General features: G+C 37.4%; 4 protein-coding genes across 13 annotated transcripts; 2 read left to right on the top strand and 2 right to left on the bottom strand.

The window, feature by feature from the left end:
• Positions 1-39: 39 nt before the first annotated feature.
• On the bottom strand, positions 40-3047 carry grcc10 (gene rich cluster, C10 gene). Of its 3 annotated transcripts, none has more exons than XM_042503396.1 (4): positions 2954-3047; positions 1617-1670; positions 1129-1305; positions 40-584 (listed from the first exon to the last, which is right to left on the bottom strand). In XM_042503396.1, the coding sequence occupies exons 2-4, from the start codon at positions 1666-1668 to the stop codon at positions 445-447; spliced, it is 369 nt and encodes a 122-aa protein (XP_042359330.1). In that variant the 5' UTR covers positions 1669-1670; positions 2954-3047; the 3' UTR covers positions 40-444. The 3 variants fall into 3 exon arrangements, with proteins under 3 accessions (XP_042359330.1, XP_042359329.1, XP_042359331.1); XM_042503395.1 differs by lacking the exon at positions 2954-3047 and adding an exon at positions 2723-2818; XM_042503397.1 differs by lacking the exon at positions 2954-3047 and adding an exon at positions 2730-2763.
• On the top strand, positions 2849-5853 carry LOC121955434 (SAYSvFN domain-containing protein 1-like). Of its 3 annotated transcripts, none has more exons than XM_042503394.1 (3): positions 2849-2862; positions 3030-3276; positions 5370-5853. In XM_042503394.1, the coding sequence occupies exons 2-3, from the start codon at positions 3091-3093 to the stop codon at positions 5691-5693; spliced, it is 510 nt and encodes a 169-aa protein (XP_042359328.1). In that variant the 5' UTR covers positions 2849-2862; positions 3030-3090; the 3' UTR covers positions 5694-5853. The 3 variants fall into 3 exon arrangements, with proteins under 3 accessions (XP_042359328.1, XP_042359327.1, XP_042359326.1); XM_042503393.1 differs by having other exon boundaries at positions 2852-2878; XM_042503392.1 differs by lacking the exon at positions 2849-2862 and adding an exon at positions 2874-2933.
• A 365-nt stretch (positions 5854-6218) lies between these two features.
• Positions 6219-17680, top strand: bpnt1 (bisphosphate nucleotidase 1). 6 transcript variants are annotated; one of them, XM_042502931.1, is made up of 11 exons: positions 6844-7049; positions 7863-7984; positions 9635-9739; positions 9863-9970; positions 10115-10163; positions 11329-11412; positions 11609-11700; positions 11784-11981; positions 12872-12977; positions 13105-13257; positions 17597-17680. In XM_042502931.1, the coding sequence occupies exons 1-10, from the start codon at positions 7046-7048 to the stop codon at positions 13254-13256; spliced, it is 1020 nt and encodes a 339-aa protein (XP_042358865.1). In that variant the 5' UTR covers positions 6844-7045; the 3' UTR covers position 13257; positions 17597-17680. The 6 variants fall into 6 exon arrangements, with proteins under 6 accessions (XP_042358868.1, XP_042358867.1, XP_042358865.1 ...); XM_042502932.1 differs by having other exon boundaries at positions 17575-17597; XM_042502934.1 differs by lacking the exons at positions 6844-7049; positions 17597-17680 and adding an exon at positions 6219-6697 and having other exon boundaries at positions 13105-15085.
• On the bottom strand, positions 13756-22941 carry LOC121955123 (serine/threonine-protein phosphatase PP1-beta catalytic subunit-like). Its single transcript, XM_042502938.1, has 8 exons — positions 22866-22941; positions 20162-20293; positions 19748-19978; positions 19450-19554; positions 18934-19005; positions 17581-17732; positions 16393-16527; positions 13756-15964 (listed from the first exon to the last, which is right to left on the bottom strand). The coding sequence occupies exons 1-8, from the start codon at positions 22915-22917 to the stop codon at positions 15860-15862; spliced, it is 984 nt and encodes a 327-aa protein (XP_042358872.1). The 5' UTR covers positions 22918-22941; the 3' UTR covers positions 13756-15859.
• Between the last annotated feature and the right edge of the window lie 1085 nt (positions 22942-24026).

Genomic DNA, 24026 nt, shown 5'->3' with positions numbered 1-24026 from the left:
CCTCACACACATTTCCTCTATAAATAACACACACACAGATTTGCATAAAACATTTTTAATATATAAACAAAAAGAATGACATTTGATACATATGACGTTATATAAAAATGGTATAAAAGAAATTATAGAAAAAAAGATGACAAAGGAAATGTTTAAGCTTCAAGGACATAAGAAAATGGTCATAATGTAACAAATAAATACTGAAATATTTAACAAGCAATAATTTAATATGGTTTTGCAAGGATGCTTTAAATGGAACCATTACGATAGCTAAGGTATCAGTTTCCTCTTAGTTGGAACGTATTAATTTGAAAGTGTAATTTTTCCATTATTTTTCAGGCAAAGTAGATGACAGACAAGATGTTGGAATTACAGTTTGTTCGTGTTGATCCAAAGCATTGAATGAAAGTAACCTCGCAGTTGAGCGATGAACGTAAAAAAGTCCTATGAAGCTGCAATGGCGCCTCCTATAGGTGGTGTTGACAGCGGCGGCAGGAGGAGGGACTTCAGTTTAACTGACATTGCTGCAATTTCAGGGTCCTGGGTTTCATACATCTTCACCAATCTGGCAAATTTTAGGACACCTGAAAGTGAAGCAGAGCCGAGATCATTGTGATTAAATGAACCCTGGAGGACAATCAATATATGCGAGTACAGTGCGCATATATCTCCATATATATTTAACAAATATTTAAATGCAACACTTTTTGCTTCCATTTTTCACAGGTTTGGAAAAACTTTTTAATGCAATCAGTAGAAATATTTCTCTCAACTTCTGGATGCAAAATGTTAAAATCCATGATAGTGAGCATTTCTTCTTTTCCAAGAAAATCTATCCATCCGACAGGTGTGGCAGATCAAGATACTGAATAAACAGCATTATTACCACGTGTGTCTTGGGATGGTCACAATAAAAAGCCGCTCTAAAATATGGAGTTTGATCCCATTTAAAATAATGACGTCAGTGTTATGTCACTATATGTCTGAGCTCTGGTGAAATCCATGATGAACTGTGGTCTGAAGAGTTCCTTGATGTTTGATCATGTGGCACAATACCGCTTGTATTTGTATAACAGATCAGCATATAGTGAAAGAACTTTAGGGTGTTTTTTGGTGCCTTTTGCTCACCCTCTCCTTCATTGTTGAAGCCGTAAGCTTTGATAACCTCTTGTTGAATCTGGGTGGCCACAGGGAGCACAAGCTGCAGCATCTTGCCCATGTCGTTACAGGCACTTTCTCGAGCCTCCTCCATCCTCGCAGCGTTTTCTGGCACTGAGAAGGCCTGGATCACCTCACTCAGTACCACTGTGGAAGAAAGAAAACATCAGTGGTTGCTCTGTTGATGCAGTGTGTACAAGCAATTGCAAGGCAAGTAGATTTCTTTTTATGTAGCATGTAAAGGCAGGATCTCGGAAATACAAGTAAAGTCTATGAGCTTTTCTGGAAACATACAATCATCCGACGCAGACGTAAGCCCCAAACACACATCAGACAGTTTAACATGCTAGAAGTGTTTGCTCTATATTTATTCAGCCATAATGATGCAGGAAAGCTAAAAAAAGACCACAAAGAGCTGCAAAATGTAAATGTAACAGAATATAACTTCTTCTTCTCACCTCTGGTCTGCTCCACAGTGAGGGTGGGCTGCTGTGCTGGAGCCGAGGCCATGTCTGGACAGGGAAAAAGAAAACAACATGATGTGAGTATGTATGAGCAGGGGAGGAATACAAAACTAGATGATTTTTTAAAAAATTAAGAAACGTTAGTTGTACAGCTGAAACGATTAACTGATTAATCGACTTGTCAACTGATGTCAAATTTATTTGCAAATGTTTTCAGAATCATTTGATCGTCTCAGTAATTTTTCAAGCAAACCTGCCAAACAGTCACAAGCTTGTGCTCTTCTGCTGTTATTTTATCTGTTTTGAATAATTGTAAACCGAATATATTTGGGTTATAAACTGTTTGCTAAACAAGGCAAGCAATCTGGAAAAGTCACCCAAGGCTCAAATAAAACTTAATGACCATTTTTCATTATCTCTTTGATACTTTGTACAATTAATAGATAATAAAATGACTGTTATTTGGTTTATTTGGTTTTAGATTTATCAGCACTAGTCACTTTTATTTATAACACTTTGAGTACATCTTCCCGATTAGACTTTCGTACTTACACTTTTTAGGACTTACTTGTAACAGAGTATTTTCACAGTGTGGTATTAGTACTTTACTTAAGCAAAGGAACTGAATACTTCCTCCCCCATTACTGCTAGCAGCCCTGTTTTGTTGTTTTACCTACGAGATGATACAAATCACCCTGATATAACTAATACTATTTGACCGTATACAGATAAATGTCTGCGTTGATAATAATAACGTTAGATGTGTGAATGACGCTGTAACACAGATTTGTTTTAGCAGCCGTAATGGTCCTAAACATGAGTGCAGAAAGTAAACCTGCATCCAGCTGATGCGCTCAAACGTTAATGTTTCACTTAAGTTAGTTAACCCGGTGTTATCCAAGTTTGTGGCGTAAATTACAAATCACAATTTGGTTGTGATGATGAGCTAAACGACGTCTGAAACATCGACTTTCTCTTTAGCTTTTAATGTAACGTGAGCTAACGTTAGCTTAGCTGAAGGCTAACAACAGGTACAGCACACATATACTCACGGCAGGATTAACCGCGGAATATTTAAGTTTATAGGTTTGCAGACATACCACTTACGAAAACGACCTAGCTTGTAGCAGACCTGTGAAAATTTGCTGGAAGGAAAAATTACGACCTTTTTTTTTTTTACCACAATTGAAAGCTATTTGCGACACGACTTCCTTCTTTCCGATAGACGCGGAAGTAAAAGGTAAACAAACGCCTCGGTAAGCTAGTAGCATGATGAAATCTCTCCAAAATGTTGTTAAAATAGAAGTTAAAGTGAGCGACGGTCAACATACGTGTATTTGACGCAGCTTTAAGCTACCCTGAAGCAAAGTTGATATTAAGAAGTGTTTCGTGTTGTCCTAATAGCAGCTGTTTTGCCACGTAAACCTGATCTCGTCGGTGATAACTGAGCGGCTGGTTTGGTTCATCGATGGAGCAGAAGCTGGCAGAGTTCAGAGCCAGAAAACAGGCTGAAAAAACGATGAAAAAGAGCGCCGATCAGCCCTGCAGAGCTCAGACAGAGGAGGACACAGCTGCTCAGACGGACACCACAGTAACTAACGAGAGTCCGACAGAAAAGCCTGCAGATGTCAGAGCCTCAGCTCAGAGCAGCAGGGTGAGACGCCTGCTTCAGCTGCGAAGAGCTCATCATTTGGGTCTTTGCACTTATGGAGAATTTATCTCAAGCTTTCTTTTTTGTAATACCGTAAAACTTCAACTAAAACCCCAGGCTATTATTTGCTTAAATCACTGAGCTCATCAGGCTTATATTTGGGACTGGCTTTTAATTTCTTTCACATAAAACTGTTGCTGAGCAAAGATGGGAAATGCGATCACATTATGTATTTAACCCTTTGAAACGTAGGCAAAATGTCTAAAAAAAAAAAACATGGGAAGATGGTAATGTGTTACAAAAGAAGAAATGACCCAGAAGCTGGCAAGAAATCTGTGAGAAGTACAGTAATTACCTGAAAATTTGACCAAGAAAGTAAAACAAAAAAAATACAAACTGAGAAATGAACTGAAAAAAGCTTTAAATTAATATAATTCTGTAAAATAATTATGAATATAGTTCACTGGAAATTTTTTCCCAGCTTTTTTATTAAAGCCCCCTGCATCAATTATTTTCTTTCTTTTTTTTCGCATCTCCCTTGTTCACCATGCCAGTAATACTGTCTTCTTTGGTGCTCATGATTTCAGTAAAATTAACTGAATGATTGAACTGTGGAAAATCTTACCAACCTACCAATGTGAGTAGTAAGTCCATATTGACAAAAGTATAAACATATGTACATATTGTATGCTTTATCTAAGCAGTTAACTAAGTTTAACTCCAGCAGGTAGCCAACAATCAGGTTTTATACATCCAAAGTACTTCTATAAAAATTAACTGCATGGCAACCAGACCAGGGCCTCAGACGTTAAGCTACTTGGCAAGAAATGTCCTGCTCATTGCAAGAAATTAGTAGTTTTTTTTTTAAGCTGCGGAAATATGTTTGTAGAACTAATTTTATCATTACATTATTATAATTTAATATTTAAAATGATATTAAAGAATTATTATAATTTGAAGCAACTTTTTTCAGGGTAATTTCCTTGTTTTATTTATTTATGCATTGATTTCCAGTGTTTTTTTGCCAACTTTCTGGTAATTGTCTGGTACTTCTTACTAATTTCCTTAGTAACTCATTCCCTTCTTCCCATGTTTTTGAAGAAATTGAACCGATTTATCCAGGTTTCAAAGGGTTAAATAATGGTAACAGGGCTGCAAAAAAAGGTGCACATGTGGGGGAAAAATAGCTTATAAAATACAAGTTTGATGACCTGAGGTCATTATGACTTATGACAAATATTTACAGTAAATCCTCATTGAAATAAAACAAAAACGAAATAATGGTGAAATACAATCAACAACCAATCTCTTAACTCCATAATACTCCTGGCATAACCTCTAAGAGCTCCTCTCCCTTTTAACAACTTGATATTTAACAATAAAATTATAATAAACTTAATTCATGCAGCACTTTTCAAAACACATGTATGAAGTGCTTACGGTACAAAATAAAGTAGAGTACATTGCAAGATAATTAAAAAAAAACCCATCAATAACATGAATTAAATAAATTTAAAAAAAAACAATGAACAAAGATTAAGACCAGAATAAAACATCATGAATTAAAAAATGAATAGAATGGATCAAAGAGGGACAAAAACTGGACAAACATAAATTTACTGTTAATAAAAGCGCCCTGTGGTAAAAAAAGAATAGAAACAAAAATCTTGTCATGTAATTATTCAGTGTATAACGAAATTAATAATGCTTCACATTTAAAAATGTACAGCACTAGTAAATTAAAGTATTTACTGGTGATTTAAAATAAGATATTTAGTTAGTTAAAGTAAAGTTCCTTAATCGGAAATGATTTGTTCTTGATTATAGCAGCAGCATAAAAAGGTGCCTCTGGCTCTGTTATTTACAGACTGCATCAGGATCAGTCAGTGTCCACTGCTTCACAAAAGCCCTTATAAATTCCAGTCTCTTTATATTTGGTTTGTTTGAAATCTGTCCAGCTACAGAAGTCGTCCACTTTTCACTGAGAGCACCTACAGTCTCCTGTCACATGTTCACCCAGCAGAGACAGGCCTGTTTTGTGTTGGACCTTCTGTAAGCAGTACACAAGTAATTGTCCTGTTGTGTCCTTCCTGCAGGACCGCAGAGACTGGCTGCTGGACAACGCTCTGGGAAGATGGCTGACTAAGAGACAGATTGTCCTCTCAAACCTGACTTTGCTCAAAGTGCTGCTGTGGCTGGTGCTGCTCGGTCTGTTTGTTGAACTGGAGTTTGGCCTGCCATTCTTCGTCATTTCGCTCTTCTACTGGCTCTATGAGGGACTCCGTAGCCCGGCTGCCCGCGAGCCCGGAGAACTGAGCGCTTATTCTGTCTTCAATCCAGACTGTCAGCCTCTGCTGGGCACCCTCACTGCGGAGCAGCTGGAGGGAGAGATGGGTTACAGACCCCTGGCTAACAGATGAAGCACCAGTGATGTGCACATTTACGTCAAATATTCACATGTTTTTGTCCTTTCAAAAATGTTTCTTGTCTCTAGGCCTTAATATCAAAAATTACAAACATCCTGAGAGTAATTCATTGCACATTTTGCTTTGGCATTGTCTTCTTTTCATCTTCTTTTTTTTTTAAAACAAAGTTATTTTTGAGAAAAGATTCAGGAAATGGTTATTCAAGACTTGCAAAGCAACTTAATTAATTCATCCTTTGAAACCTGGAGGGACATCACATTTCTTTTCTTAATTTTGGGAGAAAGAGGCAACAAGCAACTTGGTAAGAAATGTCTCACAAATTGAAAGAAGTTAGTAGTTTTTTTTTCAAAGCCAGAAAAAAATGTCAAATTAAAAAAGAAAACAGCTAGGGAAATATATAAAATTATCATAATTACATATTTAAAATTATGGTACAAAGTTATCTGAATTTTGAAACACTTTTTCAAGCCTGGTGTGCCTTTTTAAAACTAATTTGTGGGTAATTTTCTTGTACTTTTTTTGTGCTACTTTTTGGATAATTTCTTATTTTGCTGCTCGCTGCTTTCTTCCCATATTTTTAAAAGAGACACTTTGCTGTGGTTAAATTGATGAGTGTTGAGAGCATAGGCTGTATATAAAGATTGATTATTTATTTAACAGTGATATGGTGTTCAGACTCTGTCCTTTTCCCCATTAATGAAACTCGGCGGACACTAGGACCCGCAAAAACACCCTCTGCACAGAGAGAACGACTTTCATCGAAAAAGCGAGATTCTTCACTGCCATCTACTTCCGCATTTGCTTTAAAGCCTCAGCCCTGTCAAATGTAGATTTTAGGACTAATAATCGCCTTTTCAGACCACCTTGAAACATAAGTCGGCAGTAACGGCTCATGCATGTGTGTTAATTGTATACTTAGTTAGCAGCTGTTATAGAATATCATAGCAAGCTATTTTTTTTGCTGCGGTTGTTCACCATTTTTGCCGTTGGACGGAGAGGTAAATATCTTGATATTTCATTTTAGTTCTTTGGGTCAAATAACTTGAACTTCCGGTATCTCCTAAATTCAACTTTTTGACCCCGTGAAAACTGCGCACCGGTGTCCTGTCCCTGTTATCTTAAGTAAGTATTTAACCTACATCACCTTCAAGACTTTTCTACTGGATATTTATTGATATTCTTGGGTTAATATCTCTGTTTTCGCTAGCTATCAACAGTAGCGTGTTAGCTAATTAGGCGGAGGTGCAGAGGTTTGCTGCAGATTGTGAAGCAGCTGTGTTCAGTTAGCTAGCTCACCCAGAAGATCTGAAACACGTATAAATCAAACTGACGCTTACAAATGAATAATGTGTAAGTTAATGTAAAGGCTCATTTTGTAAAATGCTCAGGTCATTTCATTTCCCACTTCGTGTAAAATATTCACAGAAAAGGAAGATTTTCAGACAACTTGCACGAGATGCTGTTTTAAAAATGTCCTCGGCTCTTAATACTTAGTGTATGGTCATTATTTTAACTCCATTATAGCTCTAGAGCCTGCAGATTAAGAAGTTGGTCATTTTGAATATTTTGTTCAACATTTAGGTGCCATCAGTTAGTAGCTGAGATTCCCCTAGTTTGGAGGAAAAAAGTGAAAAATGCTAAAAGGAAAATGTTGGCGTGTAAACTTTCTATAAAAAAATGCGCGTGGCTTAAAGAAAAAAAGAAAAATTCTTTTATGTACAGTATTTTCTTGAGGGCACAATAAAATAAAATTTAGTTTTGTCCACATATGGGGAAGTTTTGGATGACTGAAAAAAATAGCTGGCTCTACAGACTGGCTCTCTAAAATTGTTTTAGTTTGGAGGGCATTATCCCAAATAGACAGGAAACAATTACAGGTTATGAAAGAAAATGGAAGGCATGTAGGCCATGTTTAGAAGACTGATGATCATGACGACTGTTTTTTTTGTTCATTTTGGTCTTTAGTGTCTTTGTCTCTGTGGGTTTTGTTTTTTTAACTCGTTTTGTGGCATCTGTTTGTGGTATGTTGATGGTTTTTGATGTGATGGTAATATGGTGTTTCTTGTGTGTATTGTTTTAATGTTATAAATATTTTTTTTTTTTTTCAAAAGTTGGTCATGATTTTAGATGTGTCCACCAACACCTGTCTGCTCTGTCTGTCAGTGATGTCTGGGAGTCCTGCTGTGCTGATGAGGCTGGTGGCCTCTGCTCACTCTGTGGCTGAGAGGGCCGGGGCCATCGTGAGGAAGGTCCTTCACAGCGGAGAACTTGGCATTGTGGAAAAGGTGGGACCAGTTTATGTTTGGTATCTGTTTTAATCCCAGAGTGATTTAAAATGCTTATAGCTTGTCCCAGATGGAAACAATAAACATGATATAAATACCTACATTTTTAGTAGGTTTGCCCATATATAACAACTCATTTGGCTAATAACCGATGCTGATATAGAGATATCCACTTTTTCCCACATAATTTTTTTAGTTATCATCAGGGTCTCTTCTGTAGTGGAATTAACATCATATCATGCGTACTGTTATCATGATGGCCCACCAGCAGATGAAGACATGAAAGACTATGCTCCCAGTTAATATATTCATTCACTGTGCAAAATAAAAAAATACTTCAACTTAGTGTGGTTAATATTGGTTTGATGGTCAAACTACAGAAATCAGCATGTCGGCAGATTCCGTTATTCTCTATTAAAGCCAATATCTGCTGATACCGATGACATGCTGATATTATCGTGTATCTGACATTTTTATCCCTATATTCACATTGTTGATGGATTTTTGCCAGAGGTGGGACCAAGTCATTAGTTTACAAGTCACAAGTAAGTTTCAAGTCTTTGTACTCAAGTCCTAAGTTAAGACTAACAAGTCCTGAGTCCTAAACTGAGTTTCAAGTCCTAAACAAGTCATAGTGCGCTCTTCACCAAATTTAATACAATTTTAACATTTGACATATATTCAGTTAACAAAAGCCGTGAGAACCTTTTAAAATGTGTATTTCTTTGTTAAAACAACTTTGTTAAGAAGTTACTCAGCTGTTAAGATAACATTTGTCAAGCATAAGCATACTCGCTATGCTAATGTTAAAGATCTAAAGATCTTTGTGCAACTTCAAATGTTAAACAAAGGTGGAAGTTATTGTGCATCAGTCTGTAATTTTTGATTCGTGCATTTTGCACACTGCAATTTGTTTATTGTTGACTACCGTTTAGATTTTGTATTACACACAATTATCCTCGGTATTGTTTATTCCAGCTGGTGCTCAGTAACATAACAGCAGGTCTTTATGGCTGCTGCAGCTTGATTGGATGCTGTCAGATTGGTTCACACAAAATTGATAGGGGGGGATTATAGAGGAAATTGATAGAGGAAATAAAGGGAAATTAATTAGTGCAGTGTTAATTAGTTGCAATAGCATACCTTTTAATCTTTGGGTTTGGGAGAAAGTATCAAATATTATCAAGTCAAAAGGCTAAAGTCCCACCGAAGTCTGGAGTCACTGGTGTTAAAGTCGAGTTGCAAGTCTTTTGTGATTCAGTCGAATCTAGTCTTTGTGACTTGAGTCTGACTCATGTCCAAGTCATGTGACTAGAGTCCTCCCCTTGGATTTTTTGCATGTTCTATGTTTTGGATATGCACATTATTTCCACTTTATCTTATGCTGCCGTCTTGGCCAGGTTTCCCTTGAAAAAGAGATTGTTCTCAACCAGACTTAGCTGGTTAAATATGGGTTTAATAAAAAAAAATATTGTTACTGTTATCTTTGACTTTTATATTTGCACACTTCTCACTTTGTATTGCAACTGCTGCATAGTAATTTCCCTCAGGACAATGTCTTATCTTATCTCTAATACTGATGTTCTCTGGAAGTTGGATTGTGATGAATTGTTTTAAGATTTTCTGATTGCTCTTTGTATCTCTGCACAGACCGGAGCGAATGATCTACAGACTCTTGCAGACAGACTGGCACAGCAGAGCATTTGTGCATCATTGTCCAGATGTTTCCCCAAAATCACCATCATCGGAGAGGAGGTGAGCACATTAGACCCTCAGTGTAGTGTTGGTGAAATGAGGTCTACGCACACCCATTCATACAAGAGTGTTCTTGTATGTGTTGAAGGAGAGCGAAACACTGAAGATGGTGTTGTTTATTAGGAGCTTCCGGCTGAGGAGATAAAGGAGGATCTCATTGAGAGCGGCCACTCAGAGGAAGTCCTTCAGAAGACGTGTCCAGCAGAGTTCAGCAGGCTGAAAGAGGAGGAGGTAACTGCTGAACATTTTTAGTTTAAGTTATGTGGTTGAGCAGTAATGTTGTGTTTCCTGTGTATCATAACTGTTAAAACAACGCGGTAGCGTGTTATCAATGCATAAATGTTCTTTTTCTGAGTGTTTCTTTCTGAATCTCAGATAGTTGTGTGGGTTGATCCCCTCGATGGCACAAAGGAATACACTGAAGGTAGGCTCTTCTTTAAAAATCTGCGTGTGCGTGTGTGAAATGCAAACTCTGTGATGTGGGCTGAGACATCATCGTGAGCTAACCCAGTTCTTGGTCCAGAAACTCACTAAACAAATACAGTAATCTCTAAAATGACTCCAGCAGCTTGTATCGAAGGCGTGAAAGAACACCTGCTGTCATCACATTTTATTGTCACTTCAGTCATCCTCAGACTGCACCCTGAACCTTGTCTATTAATCTTTTATTTTTTAAGTCAGCAGCAGCATGTAACTCCCAGGTAATAAAAAGTTAGAAAAAAGTTTGATTAAACCTGTTTTCATGATAAGTCACTAGATAATAAAGGCATAGCATCAAACCACTGTTTCTCAAAGTATTTAACTAATTACCTTGTAGGTGTTGCTACATTTTTATAACTGATAACATAACAATTATACTTTTATAACTTATGATTACCAATACCAACTAACAATAAAATGGTCTGAACTAATGCGAAGGATGTATGCTGCTTTTTCCTCCATTTTTATTTCTCCAAATACTGACCTCCCTTAATCCATAGCGGGGTCAGTATTTTCTGCAGGGTGTCTGCGGGTCCTAAAAAAGTCTTAAAATGTTTTAAATTCAATTTTATAGATATTTAGTCTTAAAATGGACTGCACTTGTATGGCACTTTTCACGTCTTTTTGACCACTCAAAGCGCTCACATTCACCCATTCACACACACATTCACACACTGGTGGTCGAGGCTACCGTACATGGTGCCACCTGCTACTCAGTAACCATTCACACGTGCTCACACTCCGATGACACGGCATCAGGAGCAATTTGGGGTTTAGCGTATCGCTCAAGGATACTTCGACATGTTGCTTGGAGGAGCCGGGAATTGAACCGCTGACCCTTTAATTAGAGGACGACCCGCTCTACCCCTGAGCCACAGCTACCCAAAGTCTTTAACTAGTCCTAAATTTTAATTTGTGAGGTTTTATTTTCTGCATAAAATTATCCTAATTATTTTATGTAAAATCAAATGCTTTCTTTGCATCCTTTTTTTGGTTGCTTTGTGTCTCTCTGCTCTCAGAGCTTCACTTTCACCTTTATCTTTCTCTTCTTCTTTGTGTATTCCTGCTTCTGCACGCTCTCTCTCTCTCTCTCTCTCTGCTGACCCCAGCATCGAGGTGTCTTCAGCACCAAACTGAGGCCCAGATACCAAACACGGGGTCGGACACCTCTCAGCCTCACAGCACAGCTCTCTGTATGGAAACTGATAGGAATACTAACTCTAGCAGCATATATTATTAATAATTCTGCAAGACCTTCTATAACTTACTGTTATTCTGTGCAGCCTGTAATTTACCTAATGACATGTAACTGGCCACATATTTTTTCGTGCATTGAGTTTAAGACTTGAAGTGGCTTCCAGCTGACATCCTGCTGTCTTCTGATTGAAGGGCTCCTGGATAATGTGACGGTGCTTATCGGTATTGCATATGGAGGCAGAGCTATTGCAGGCGTCATCAACCAGCCTTTCTACAACTACCAGGTACAGACAGAACTAAATAGTGTTGTAGCTGCGATTTCCCAACAGCTCTCACTCTGAGTAATTCAAATTATTTTCCTCGTCAGCATGGAGCTGGAGCAACTTTAGGAAGAACCATTTGGGGCATGCTGGGATTGGGCGCCTTTGGATTTCAGCTGCAGGAAGTTCCAGGCGACAGACGCATCATCACCACCACACGTTCCCATAGCAACAAGCTGGTAACCGACTGTGTAGACGCAATGGAGCCTCATGAAGTTATAAGAGTGGGTGGTGCTGGAAACAAGGTGAGGTGGATTTAGAGGTTGTTGTGATGTACACTGTGATTTAACACGGCTGTGTACATTAAACACGGAGCATCATCACGTTTCCGGCCCTGCTCTGTAATCACTGAAAACTTTTAGTGCTCCTAACATCTGCCATCGCACGAATCCCTTAACCTCATTCCAGCTCCGAGCAGAAAAACACAATCATACACGCACCCAGTCATTATTTCTTTCTTTACGCACGTAGAAACTCTGTTCAATGGAAAATAGGAGTTCAAACGCATGTGCTTGTGTAGACGTTTTACTTGCATGTGAAAGTGTTTTAAATAGTGAGGTTTTAGAAAATATTGTTGTGTTTAGGATGTACTGAGCATGTAGCTGGATAAATAAGACTGATTAAACTGCACGAGTTGTGTAAAGGTTTGCAAACAAATGTTTCTATATAGTTTTCTGTTGTTAAACACGGCCCCCATTTACTCTAATTCTAGTTTTTTGATTTTTTTATTCACCATCAAGGCATGCAAGAAAAACTGTTTTGTTCACAAATTTAATGTTACAAAGGTTGAGTAACTGACACTCACATGATTATTTGTTTGGTTCAAGTATTCTTTTAATATGCTGTCAAAAGTTTAGACTACCACAAAGCATGTTAACTATCCAAACTGTTTCTTTCACTGCACGTTAAAAATCAGCGCTTTGACGGAAAACTCTGTTTTATTTGTCCTCTCACTGACCAAGAACTTACTGAAGTGACCTTTGACCTGTAGCTGAAGGCCTTTTAGTTTTGTCATTAACTCCAAACTGAATGTGAAGTCAGCCAGAGAAATAACTGTGTAGCACTACATATTAACGTATTAACAGAATCTGTTGATGTGTTATGAGTGTTTGGTAATTGAATATTCTCTCTGCAGATCATTCAGCTTATTGAAGGAAAGGCTTCTGCTTATGTCTTCGCCAGTCCAGGGTGCAAGAAGTGGGACACCTGCGCTCCTGAAGCCATCCTGCATGCTGTCGGAGGTAAAAACCATCAATTCTGTAGCAGAGGATGTTCAGAGTATTAAAATGCAAAAATGTCTTTTGATAATGAAAATCGTAAACTGTGTCTAAGAGGTTTTCTCCCACATCTATACCTTGTCTTGTGCAGGTAAACTGACTGACGTGCATGGAAATGCATATCGCTATGATGCTAACGTAAAGCACATGAACTCTGCTGGCGTTCTTGCCACACTGCGCAACCACAACTACTACGTCAGCAGAGTACCACAGTCAGTGCTGCAAGCCCTCAAGTCAGACTGAGGTCAGTCTCCATCAGAAATCACACTGCTGTCCCTCTGTGGTCCAGAGATCCAGCACTTTAAATCCATCCACACATGCAGGAACCTTCAATGTGAAAATGTCATATAATCAAATGTCTAACGTGATGATTTCAAACTCAAATTGGGCATGGCGAACTACAATAATATGTTTTTTGTGGCATTCATCATCACTCAGCACTTAATCTACCAGAAACGCACAGGGAGCAGGCTCACCAGCACTTCCATTTTATTCACTCGTTTCAAACAAACTTTTACAAATCTCAGAACATCTTAACATACCGTTTCAAACTTGAAGACCAATAGATTTACAAGGAAAAAGGCAAAGATTTCAATAAATAAAAAATACATTGGTTAAATGTTCATTAGTGAGTTGGAAATGATCGGCTTCATTCAATAACCACTAAGTGGGAACACTGTTATATAACGAGCATAATGCCAACGACAAGCGAAATGCCATCGTCCCCCCTCGATGAGTTTGACCTCGTTACGATGTCATGCGATGACTGGAAGTTCAACAATGTTCAATGTGAGAGGTCATTTTCTACCACTGTGAGGATGTATATACTGACAACTATTTTTAAATCTCGAACTGTACGTCAGTTTCTGCCACGTTCTTCATATCCGTCTCTACGTTTCTACACACCTACTGAACTTACCAGACTCAAGGACACAAACTCAAAGTGCTCAGTGATGTTTGGTCCCAACATTTTCCACACACACTGAATTTACATCTGAACTGATGAAGAAACTTTTACGCTATCTCATTGCTCTGTTTTTCCCATTTTTTAAAATACCAAACAATTAAAATTCTGCTTTTTAACAACCTCAGATGCTTCTTCAGTGATGTGACGGATAAAAGTTTCAGAGCTTGGATCTAATGTAGAGCATCTTCTGTATTTGAATGCCCTGGTGAAAGGTACAGCATTTTTTAAAAAAAATTCAAATAGACTCTAATGGCTTTTTCGCATTTATGCTTGCATATGGCAAGTTTTTTTTTGCAATATTTATTGCACTTAAAATATCAAAATCTCAGGATTTCATTTAGCTCTTGGGGAGAAAAACATTCTTAAGTCATAGGGAAAGTCATAGCAATGTCTTAACAGTATGCCATTCTTAAAGGAAAGATTTCACATTTTGGGAAAAGTCACTTTCTTGCTGAGACTAAAGCCCTATTCACACAGGACCTCTGGTAATCTGTAATAATTGTGGAGGTCGTCCTAATCCCATGCGATTCTGCCATGTCCGTAATTTGTCAAGTAAAAATTCCACCACAAAGTACCTACTTTATTTACTTTACATGTGATAATATAGTGAAAATATAATGATAACAAAAGTCCCGTGCAAGATGGGATCTCTGTGATTCAGGGTCGTGTTTGGGTTTTCTGCGGCTCGTTTCTGCGTCTTTGCCAGTCAAGAATTAGGAGGCTGTGTTAGTAATTCTAAATTAAATCTTGATAGCATTTTAGGTGTAGAGGGCTCATCTCACTACACAGCACGGAGACCTGTTCACAGATAATAAAGCTCAGATCAATTACAAGAGGGAAATCTCAAAAGATGATGAGATGAATAACACGACAATGTGTTGCGGAATTGGACCTGTTTGTATAACCAACATTTAGAGAAAAATTGAGGTTACCACTGTCATCACCACTAGCTGTGCTGAGTAGTATTTCTGTGTCAGTCACTTTGAGTAAAATACAGACACTTATCCTGTGAATGCGCTGTAGGAAACACAGACGTGGAAGGGTAATTTCCAGTCCTGTGGGAATGGGGCTTTAGATGATACTAAGTTTAATACTTGATGTCTGTCTGTGAAATACAAAGCTGTAGCCGGCTAACTTAGCTTAGCTTGTTTTGACATTTTTTTTACATAATACACGAACATGATACATGTTCATTTAAGAGCTGGTGGAGGATTCTGCGGCTGTTAGATGTAGCCAGGCTGGCTGTTTCCTATGTTCCCAGTCTTTATGCTAAGTTAGCCAGCTGCTGGTGGTAGTTTCATAAGTGGCAGGAGTGATGTCAAATTCATCATTTAACTCTGTAAAAAAGCAAATAAGTACATTTCCCAAAATGTCGAACTATGCCTTTAAGTAGCGTACGACTTACATGGACATATATAATACGGCAGTGGTTCTGTGAATTCCATGAGCATTAGACAAATGAAGGCGAGACAAGAAATAACTGGCCAAGAGAATTTAAAGATTTTACATCTGGTAGGGCAAAAAACCCGTCTCAATCTCACAAGCGTGCATGCGTTCACAAAATCACGATGGAAATTGTTAATCTGAAGGAAGAGAAGCATCTTTTCTTAACATCTTGCCCATTCCACAAGAGTTTGGTTTAAATATTGCTGAATGCAAGTGAGGGCTGAGTTAATACATACTATGAAAAAAAGAAATGGAAAAAATACCACTCACGTGTTCATAAAAATACCCACAGAACAAGCAAAAAACACTCCTGGAGTTTTTTGTTTACACATGAACAAGCTGACTGAGAGAAGGCTGGAGTGTTTGAGGCAGCCTGCAGGGACGTGGGCCAGAGATCAGCCGCGGGAGGAGCAGGACAGTCAGGGCCATACGCTCACCTCTTTTTTGGTGCCTGAGTGGTGCGAGGCGGGGTGACCGGGCGTCCTGAATTCACCCCTCCGTACTGGTACTTTGCTTTTTTTTCTGATGGCTTCAGGATCTGAAAGAAAGGACCATTGCAGTGATGAATACATTAATAGCACATAAATACAGAATTCAATTTTAGTCCGTATAAAATAAATAAATATAAGCAGGAAATTAATGAATATGACTATGAAATTGATGCATAAATAAACAAATAAATGGGGCAAAAAATAGGAAAAAATAAAGACAAATAAATAAAAAATGTGTATACGCTATATATATAAAGTATATATAGTGTGTGTGTGTAATTTAATTTAATTTAATTTACTTATTTTTGCCATTTACCATTTTTTGCCCCATTTATTTACTTTTTCATAGATTATTTATTTCATGTTCGTATTAATTTATTGATGTGTTTATTGATTTATTTAATATCGACTAAAATGGCATGCCGTACATTAATTGAGGATCCACATTACAGTGCAAAAAAAGTGCGTTCTCTACCTGAAAGGAGCACATTAGGGACTCGTCCACACTCATCATGCCACCTGCGTTGTCAAACTCCCCGCAGTAGTTGGGGGCAGAGAATAGCGTCACCAGCTGTCGTTTGGCGAAGAACTCATAGCCGTCTTCAACAACCTGTGAGGTGGCAGGATCAGAGGTGAATCAGTCAATTGCCAGAAAATTATTTGGCACCAACTTTGATCGTTGCTTACATTTTAGAGGTGCATTGTGTATTCTGGAAAAAAGGTACTTGTTGAGTCTCATTTCACAGTGATCAGATACAGGTGCTCTGGGTTGGTGGTTCAGTCTAACTACCAACCCAAGGTGGACAGTATTGACAACGTGGGAATGAGACTCAACAAATTAGTCCACTGGTAACCCTTATATGGCCAAAATTAAACCCTGACACACCAGCCTTTGGTCAATGTCAGGGGAGCATCTGTTACTCTAGTTTTTGCGGTGTGTCTTGCACGTTTGGCACTTGTCAGCCTTTGTTGGCTTTTGTTCAGCCGATGTGGTATGTTGAAATGTGTGTTCAAGTGCAACTTTCTGACTGAGAAACAGACAACATGAAGCATCGCAACAGTCAGCGTCCATCACCACGAGTTCTTTGATGTCTGTTTGGTGAGTCTCAGCCTGAAGCCATGTTTCTCAGGCCACAGATTTTAAGATTTGCTGGTAATAGCTTTGCAAATGTCAGTTTGCGAGGGTTTTTTATCTTCTATGATAGTAAACTGAATATTGCAAATTTTGGACTTTTGAACAGACTAAATAGTTTAATATCTCAACTTGGGCTCTGATCAGTTTTGGTGGACATTTTCTGTCAAATTAAACAATCAACAATATTCAGCAGATTAGTTGGATAGTAATTAAATTGATTTGGCTTGCCAAATGTTTAATTTACTGGAAATAACCAAAAACAGACATTCATATTTGTTTTTTTTTTTGTTTATCTCAATTATTCATTGCATTATAGAAAACACATTGTGTATTTTAAATTAACAGAAAAAATGCCTTCATTTTTTTTGTTTGTATCTTTTTTTTCTGACATGTATTTTGATGTTTCAAGCATTCTCTGCACAGTCTGTGAATTTGTTAAATAAAAATGTTCCAAATGATTTTTTTGCCTTAAAAAAGTAAAGTTTTATTCTCCATGGTAATGTTTTTAACGCAGTTCTGTAGTGTTACCTGATGTGCTCGGCAGATAAGGTCCAGGTCGTGACGGTTGAGAAACTTGCTGACCACATCGGCCCCAAAGGTGAAGGAAACTCCCCGATCATTCTCCCCCCAGCCCTGGACGTCTTTGTCTGGGTCGGACCACAGCAGGTCACACAGCAAACCTGGAACAAAACATCAAGCAGTTGGAAGACAAACAGATAAGTCACACAGTCATTCACTGAAGAAGTGTATCAACACCATGTTCTGGTTATACTCAAAACCCAACTGCTATGTGCTACAGTATCTTGCTAGGGAAAAGTGTAGGAATTTCTCTCTGACTCTACCCATATTTTCCTCTTTGTAAAATAAATAATTTTCATTTTTCACTATAGGTCTTGATAAGCCATGAGACTTATGTATGTATAAGGACCAGGGCTTAATATATCAGTACTCATTACTTTTAACTTATCAACCAAAATAACCCAGTACCAAGTAATATTGGAGCCTCTCCAGTCTTCTCCACAGAGTATTTATTGAGTCTGCAGTTCAGGGTGCAGAGACTCCACCAAAACATTTCAAAGTGTAGCCATACGACACCTGTGGCGTCTGGTGTCATTTTAGGCAACTGAATACTACTATTCATGATGTCACAGTGAAGTTGACCTTTGTCCTTTTGGATATAATGTCTCATGACTTCATAATTTTATCTTATTAAATTTGAACTCTCATAATTAGGGTATGAATTCTTGAGTGGGAAATGTGTTTTGTGAGGTCACAGTGACCTCAACCTTTGACCACCAAAATCAGTTCATTTTTGAGTCCAAGTGGACATTTGTGCCAAATTCCAGGCGTTCCAAAGATATCACACTGACCAGGGACGGACCTACCCATCTACATAATGCCTCTGGCCAAGGCTGTTGCTGGGACAGAGGCATAAAAAAGTATTGTGCTGATATCACTTTAAGGATACTGGTATTGTAATTTTTAAACAATAACCACCCCTGGCCGGTAAAATACACAGCACTACACTACAGACCAAACAACTTTATTAAAAAATATCTCTGATTTACCTTATGTACCAGTTTAGTGCTCGCAAAAGGATTGATTTGACTCGTGCCGAAATAATAGCATTAATTTCTACAACACTGCAAAAATTTAACTTAAGAAAGTAAATTGTTGCTGTTATTATTCCAGTTTTTAACTTTTATTCTCTAAAATGATAAATCAGTATAACATTAGCACATTACATTTTAGCACTAATTGTAAGCAGCAATCTATAATAATCGAGCAGTGCAGACATATATAGAAACTTCAACAGCTTGTAAAAGATACAAATTGATCCAGATTTTGTCTCTTTTTTTTTAGTAACACAAAGCAACAGACCTGTGTCCGGGACATCAGTTGGTCTCATAATGCGCCGAATTTGTTCCATGGACTGTAGATCAGGTGAGAGCCCTGAGGAGAACAGGTGATTGTACTGTAAGTGACAAACATTACAGAAATATATCTAAAATGGCAATTTGTTGACTTACAATGTACTAATGTGGAAAAAATATAATTTAAAAAAAGTACTTTCTCAATAGCATCATAATGTAATAAATGACTTAACATCACAATTACCACCTGTAGTAACTTTTACATGTATTTTAAAGTTATTCCATAATGAAATAGAAAAATCATAAAAAATGAAAAAATACACGAATCATTCCCTAAAAATACTATATCATTAAATATTGCTTACATAAAATATTACACCCCAAAATAATAATGAATGCTGACACATGAGATAATCACCAATCTTAAGCCGTGTATAGGCACAATTTAATTAGACAGAGACATGTATTATCTGAATTATTCAGTGGTATATCAGCGTTGTTTCACAATGGATGCGTCACAAACCTCCATGGCAGCAGAAAATCTTCTCATCAATTATCGCAGCAATGGGTAGACAATTAAAACAGTCTGTGAAGGTCTTCCAGAGCTTTATGTTGAACCTTCGCTTGCCTGTGAAAAAAAAAAAAATTAGAAATGTTACGAAGAACAAATTAGAAAATAAGACGTGTAAAAGAGGCCTTCAACTAAATAATACTGGATTTCTAAATTCAGATTTTATGTTTCTTCTTCTGTGTTTCTGCAGTGGGATAGCTCACAATAAGGACCGTAAACAGTATGCACCCACAAGTTTGTTTTTACTTACACTCATCGTAGAAGCCGTAGATCCGATTGATGGAGGCACACTCGTGGTTCCCCCTGAGCAAGAAGAAGTTTTCTGGGTATTTGATCTTGTAAGCAAGCAGCAGGCAGATGGTCTCCAACGACTGCTTCCCTCTGTCCACGTAATCCCCCAGGAACAGATAGTTGGCCTCTGGAGGGAAGCCTCCATACTCGAATAGCCTCAGCAAGTCTGTGTACTGTCCATGGATGTCACCTGGAAGAATATATTCATCTTTATTTTTATCTTTTCAAACCACGCACAATAACTTGATCCATAAAGGTTGTCTGTAGCCATCAGCATTAAGGTTTTCTCATCATTATTGTGAACAATAAGTCACACTACAGTATTAATGTAAACAAAAAAAAAAGAAAGGCTGTTGATAGGGGCTGTTCTCACCGCAGATTTTAAGAGGAGCCTCCAGTTCAAGCAGGATCGGCTGACTGAGGAAAATCTCTCTGGACTTAATGCAGAGCCCCCGAACCTCAGCCTCTGACATCTGTACGACCTTCCCTGGACGACATCCTCGCACTGCAAGTCAAAAGTACAAAGAGGTCAACAGGTCAAAGAGGTACAAAAAGGTCAACAGTCCAATGTTTTTTTGGTGTTTTTTTATGGAGCTTTTATTTATGTCAAATGATATAGATTTTTAAAGTTTTCACTAATACTGTTATATATTGTATACAAGAGTTTTTCACAATATGATTTGTGTGTGTGTGTGTGTGTGTGGTGCTACGGTCTTGCAGAATACAAAAAGTTTTTTTTTTTAGTTGAACAAATATTTTATAACTTTAGTTGGAACTTTAAACCAATGGCAGTACATGTAAAAAGAAAATCAGACCAAGGTATACCTTAAAACCCGCTGCAACCCCACCAACTGTATACCACGGAGAAATGTCAGGAAGGTATGGAAAAATAGATATTGCCCAAGCCTTGGGTGGTATCTATTTTTAGGACAATTAACATGACAAAGTGATCAGACCATTACACATCAAATTCTACATGATAATGGCCCAAGCACATTTTCAGATTGTAAGCTAAATCAATATTCTGACAATAAAAAAATGTCAGCTCATTTAAATATATATAATTGAAGAGTCTGAGTTATAGCTTAAAATAAGCATTTTGTACATTTCTCAACTAATTCTAAGTAACCTGCCTGTTTCACATTGATATTTATGAGCATTACTGATGTTAACAAGTGTATTTAAAAAAATCTTCCAGAAACATAGATTTAGTTGTTGCCTACTGTTAGTTCTTGAATACAAACCAATTACTCTTGAGTCGTAGCATGTTTTAATTATGTTTGTTTCTTGGCAATATCATGAGGGCATGAGAGCTGACCATTGCATTAGCTTTGCAACTGGGCACACATGCCATTTACACCAGTCAACATTGGGTTGTTATGAACTGGCAAGTCCAGGACGGAACAGCTTGTTGGCTCAGCTGGAAGTGAGTGAGTAAGGGTTGTGTGGTCCAAGCAGGACAAAAAGTCTAGAGGGCAGCTTCATGGCAAGAGTAAACAACATTCAGTAATGTCTTAGCATTGGCTATAGCTGTTTGGTGTGGCAAAAGCATCTAGCAATGCAGTCTCATCATGGTGGACCTATGGCATAAAAAAATGCTCATTCTTGAAAATGTATATGCTTTAATATTCAAAAAATACATTTTTTCATACTGTCAGCCTTAATATACCCCCTCTTTCTGAAACACCCTGTTTTTCACACTGTGAAACATTCCGCCAGGAAATACAAAGGGACCCATTTAGCATGTATATGTTTCAGGTTTTCAATTATTTATATACTAGGCTGTACTTGTGACATCACAAATTCACAGAAATCCTGACTTTAAAGGCACGGTTTCTGAATCCGGGCTGTGTGTGGGTTTTTTGTGGATTGAGTGTTTTGATACTTTCACAGTATTTATATAGCATCTATACTTGCCTTATATTCAATAAGACAAGGAAATCTGACTTTTATGATACGGGACCTTTAAGACTTTAAAAAAAGAAAATTAAATACTTGCAAAATATGACAATGAATGCAAATTCAAAATTATACATAAGAAAATAATATTACAATAAATTCAACTAATTGGTCATCAGTTTCAAATTAAAGAGTTTTTTTTTTTTTTTTACAGTGAGGCACCATTAATTTGTAGTTTTATAAATCTAAAAATTTCTTTTGCAGTTTTTAAATGGACACATTAAACTGTAATTTGTAATGGGAAGCATTAAAAATAGGTGTTTTCCTAAATGTGGTTTTGAGTTAAATGTATAATGTCATTATCACCAAAATTTCCAGTTTATCCTTTATAACCAGTCCAATCCACATGCATGCTAACACTCCTTACTTTTAACTATTTTACCATTTCTTTACAGTATATCTGGGAATGGCAGTAAGAAAAAACATGTTTTGTCATTTTAATATGTCTAAGGAGCAAACGTTTGTCTAAGTCTAAAGAATTCAAAGGATATGAAGCCGTATTTGTAGATAAATCTGAAATGGCTAACAGTTATTATCGGTCTAGTGATTTCCTCCGTAAGGGAGGTGTGTCCGGGGTTGTAGCCGACTTGCTAGCCACCTGCCTTGCCAACCGTTGCCAATGAGAACCGTTAATGTTACTTAGCAACCACAGAATTCCATAGTTCTGTCTCCGTCCGCTGCATTAAAGATAAAACACTAACCTGCCGGACCCCGCTACCGCTACTCGGCTAATCTAGCCGTTAAAAAACGCTGTGTTACTTAACTACTTAAACAGAACTAGCCAGCACTATATCTGGCATATTTTTTGCGCCAATCTCTTTTTTTACGCACAGTGCCAGGACTAACCAGTAATCCAGTGTTGGCGAATAGGTAGCTACAAGGGACCGTGACATCATAGTAACGCGTAGTAACGTCTACATTCACTCTAGAGCAGAGAGTTTTTAACGCAGCCGTTAGCTACGGGGTTGCTGGTTAACACAGATAGCGAGGACCGCGAGATGCTAAAATGATTTTTTTTTAACATGTCCCGAAGTCACTGCTTGTACACACAAACGTACGATCCAGTCGTGTTCTTGACAAAGGACACAGAAAGACAGATTATCACAGGGTTGCCCTACCTTCCAGTAGTCGAGAGATGAGGCTGTCAACGTTCAACTCGCTTTCCGCCATGTTTCTGATACTCACAGAGGCAGGCTGCCGGGCAAAATTGGCCCCACGTACTGACTTGTAGGCTGAAAAGAGGTTTAGCCATACTAGGCATGCACATAGGCACAATACATCAGTGAGGCACAATACATCAATGAGGCACACAAGTTGCCAGCAGTGAATATAACGAAGTTAATTTACCTCAATTGAAAGTACTGCACTTAAGAGCAATTTAGAGGCACCTGTTTTTTATTTGCATGTTTACTTTAGGTTGCTTGTAATCCATTAAATTTCAGAGGAAATGTATTTTAAAGTTATTCCATAATGAAATAGAAAAATCATAAAAAATGGCAAGGCAATTTGTTGACTTACAGACAATGTACTGATGTGGAAAAAATATGATTTAAAACAAAAAGTACTTTCTCAATAGCGTCATAATGTAATGAATGACTTAACATCACAATTACCACCTGTAGTAACTTTTACATGTATTTTAAAGTTATTCCATAATAAAATAGAAAAATCATAAAAAATGAAAAAATACACAAATCATTCCCTAAAAATACTATATCATTAAATATTGCTTATATAAAATATTACACCCCACAATAATAATGAATGCTGACACATGAGATAATCACCAATCTTAAGCCGTGTATAGGCACAATTTAATTAGACAGAGACATGTATTATCTGAATTTATTCAGTGGTATATCAGCGTTGTTTCACAATAGATGCTTCACAAACCTCCATGGCAGCAGAAAATCTTCTCATCAATAATCGCAGCAATGGGTAGACAATTAAAACAGTCTGTGAAGGTCTTCCAGAGCTTTATGTTGAACCTTCACTTGCCTGTGGAAAAAAAAAAAAAATTAGAAATGTTACGAAGAACAAATTAGAAAATAAGACGTGTAAAAGAGGCCTTCAATATAATGTACGTTTTTCTCAACTAAATTTATAAGGGCTATTATTTGATTGTATTTTAAAAAATAAAATTAGAAAATATAATAATAGCAATAGGCTAATTATATTAACAACAACAATAATACTAATTATTATTATTATTATATATAAAGTTATGGTAAAGAATTACATATGTAAGTCTATATAGTACTATAAGTCTATCTTTTTTG

Source organism: Plectropomus leopardus, chromosome 16 (assembly GCF_008729295.1).
Source record: "Plectropomus leopardus isolate mb chromosome 16, YSFRI_Pleo_2.0, whole genome shotgun sequence".
In the NCBI taxonomy this organism is placed as follows: domain Eukaryota; kingdom Metazoa; phylum Chordata; class Actinopteri; order Perciformes; family Serranidae; genus Plectropomus; species Plectropomus leopardus.
The sequence above is the reverse complement of the archived record's forward strand: the minus strand, read 5'-3'. Positions and strand labels throughout refer to the sequence as shown.

Bases quoted from the DNA above. Each gene is read 5' to 3' on its own strand.
- grcc10 (XM_042503396.1), bottom strand. From the start codon at position 1,668: ATGGCCTCGGCTCCAGCACAGCAGCCCACCCTCACTGTGGAGCAGACC. The intron at 1,306-1,616 runs GTGAGAAGAAGA...TTTCTTCCACAG, and splicing joins CACTGTGGAGCAGACCAGAG to TGGTACTGAGTGAGGTGATC. The intron at 585-1,128 runs GTGAGCAAAAGG...CTTCACTTTCAG, and splicing joins CTTCAACAATGAAGGAGAGG to GTGTCCTAAAATTTGCCAGA.
- LOC121955434 (XM_042503394.1), top strand. From the start codon at position 3,091: ATGGAGCAGAAGCTGGCAGAGTTCAGAGCCAGAAAACAGGCTGAAAAA. The intron at 3,277-5,369 runs GTGAGACGCCTG...TCCTTCCTGCAG, and splicing joins CCTCAGCTCAGAGCAGCAGG to GACCGCAGAGACTGGCTGCT.
- bpnt1 (XM_042502931.1), top strand. The intron at 7,985-9,634 runs GTGGGACCAGTT...ATCTCTGCACAG, and splicing joins AACTTGGCATTGTGGAAAAG to ACCGGAGCGAATGATCTACA. The intron at 11,413-11,608 runs GTATGGAAACTG...TTCTGATTGAAG, and splicing joins GCCTCACAGCACAGCTCTCT to GGCTCCTGGATAATGTGACG.
- LOC121955123 (XM_042502938.1), bottom strand. From the start codon at position 22,917: ATGGCGGAAAGCGAGTTGAACGTTGACAGCCTCATCTCTCGACTACTG. The intron at 19,979-20,161 runs GTGAGAACAGCC...ATATTCTTCCAG, and splicing joins GGCTCCTCTTAAAATCTGCG to GTGACATCCATGGACAGTAC. The intron at 19,006-19,449 runs GTTTGTGACGCA...TGTTCTCCTCAG, and splicing joins GATTTTCTGCTGCCATGGAG to GGCTCTCACCTGATCTACAG.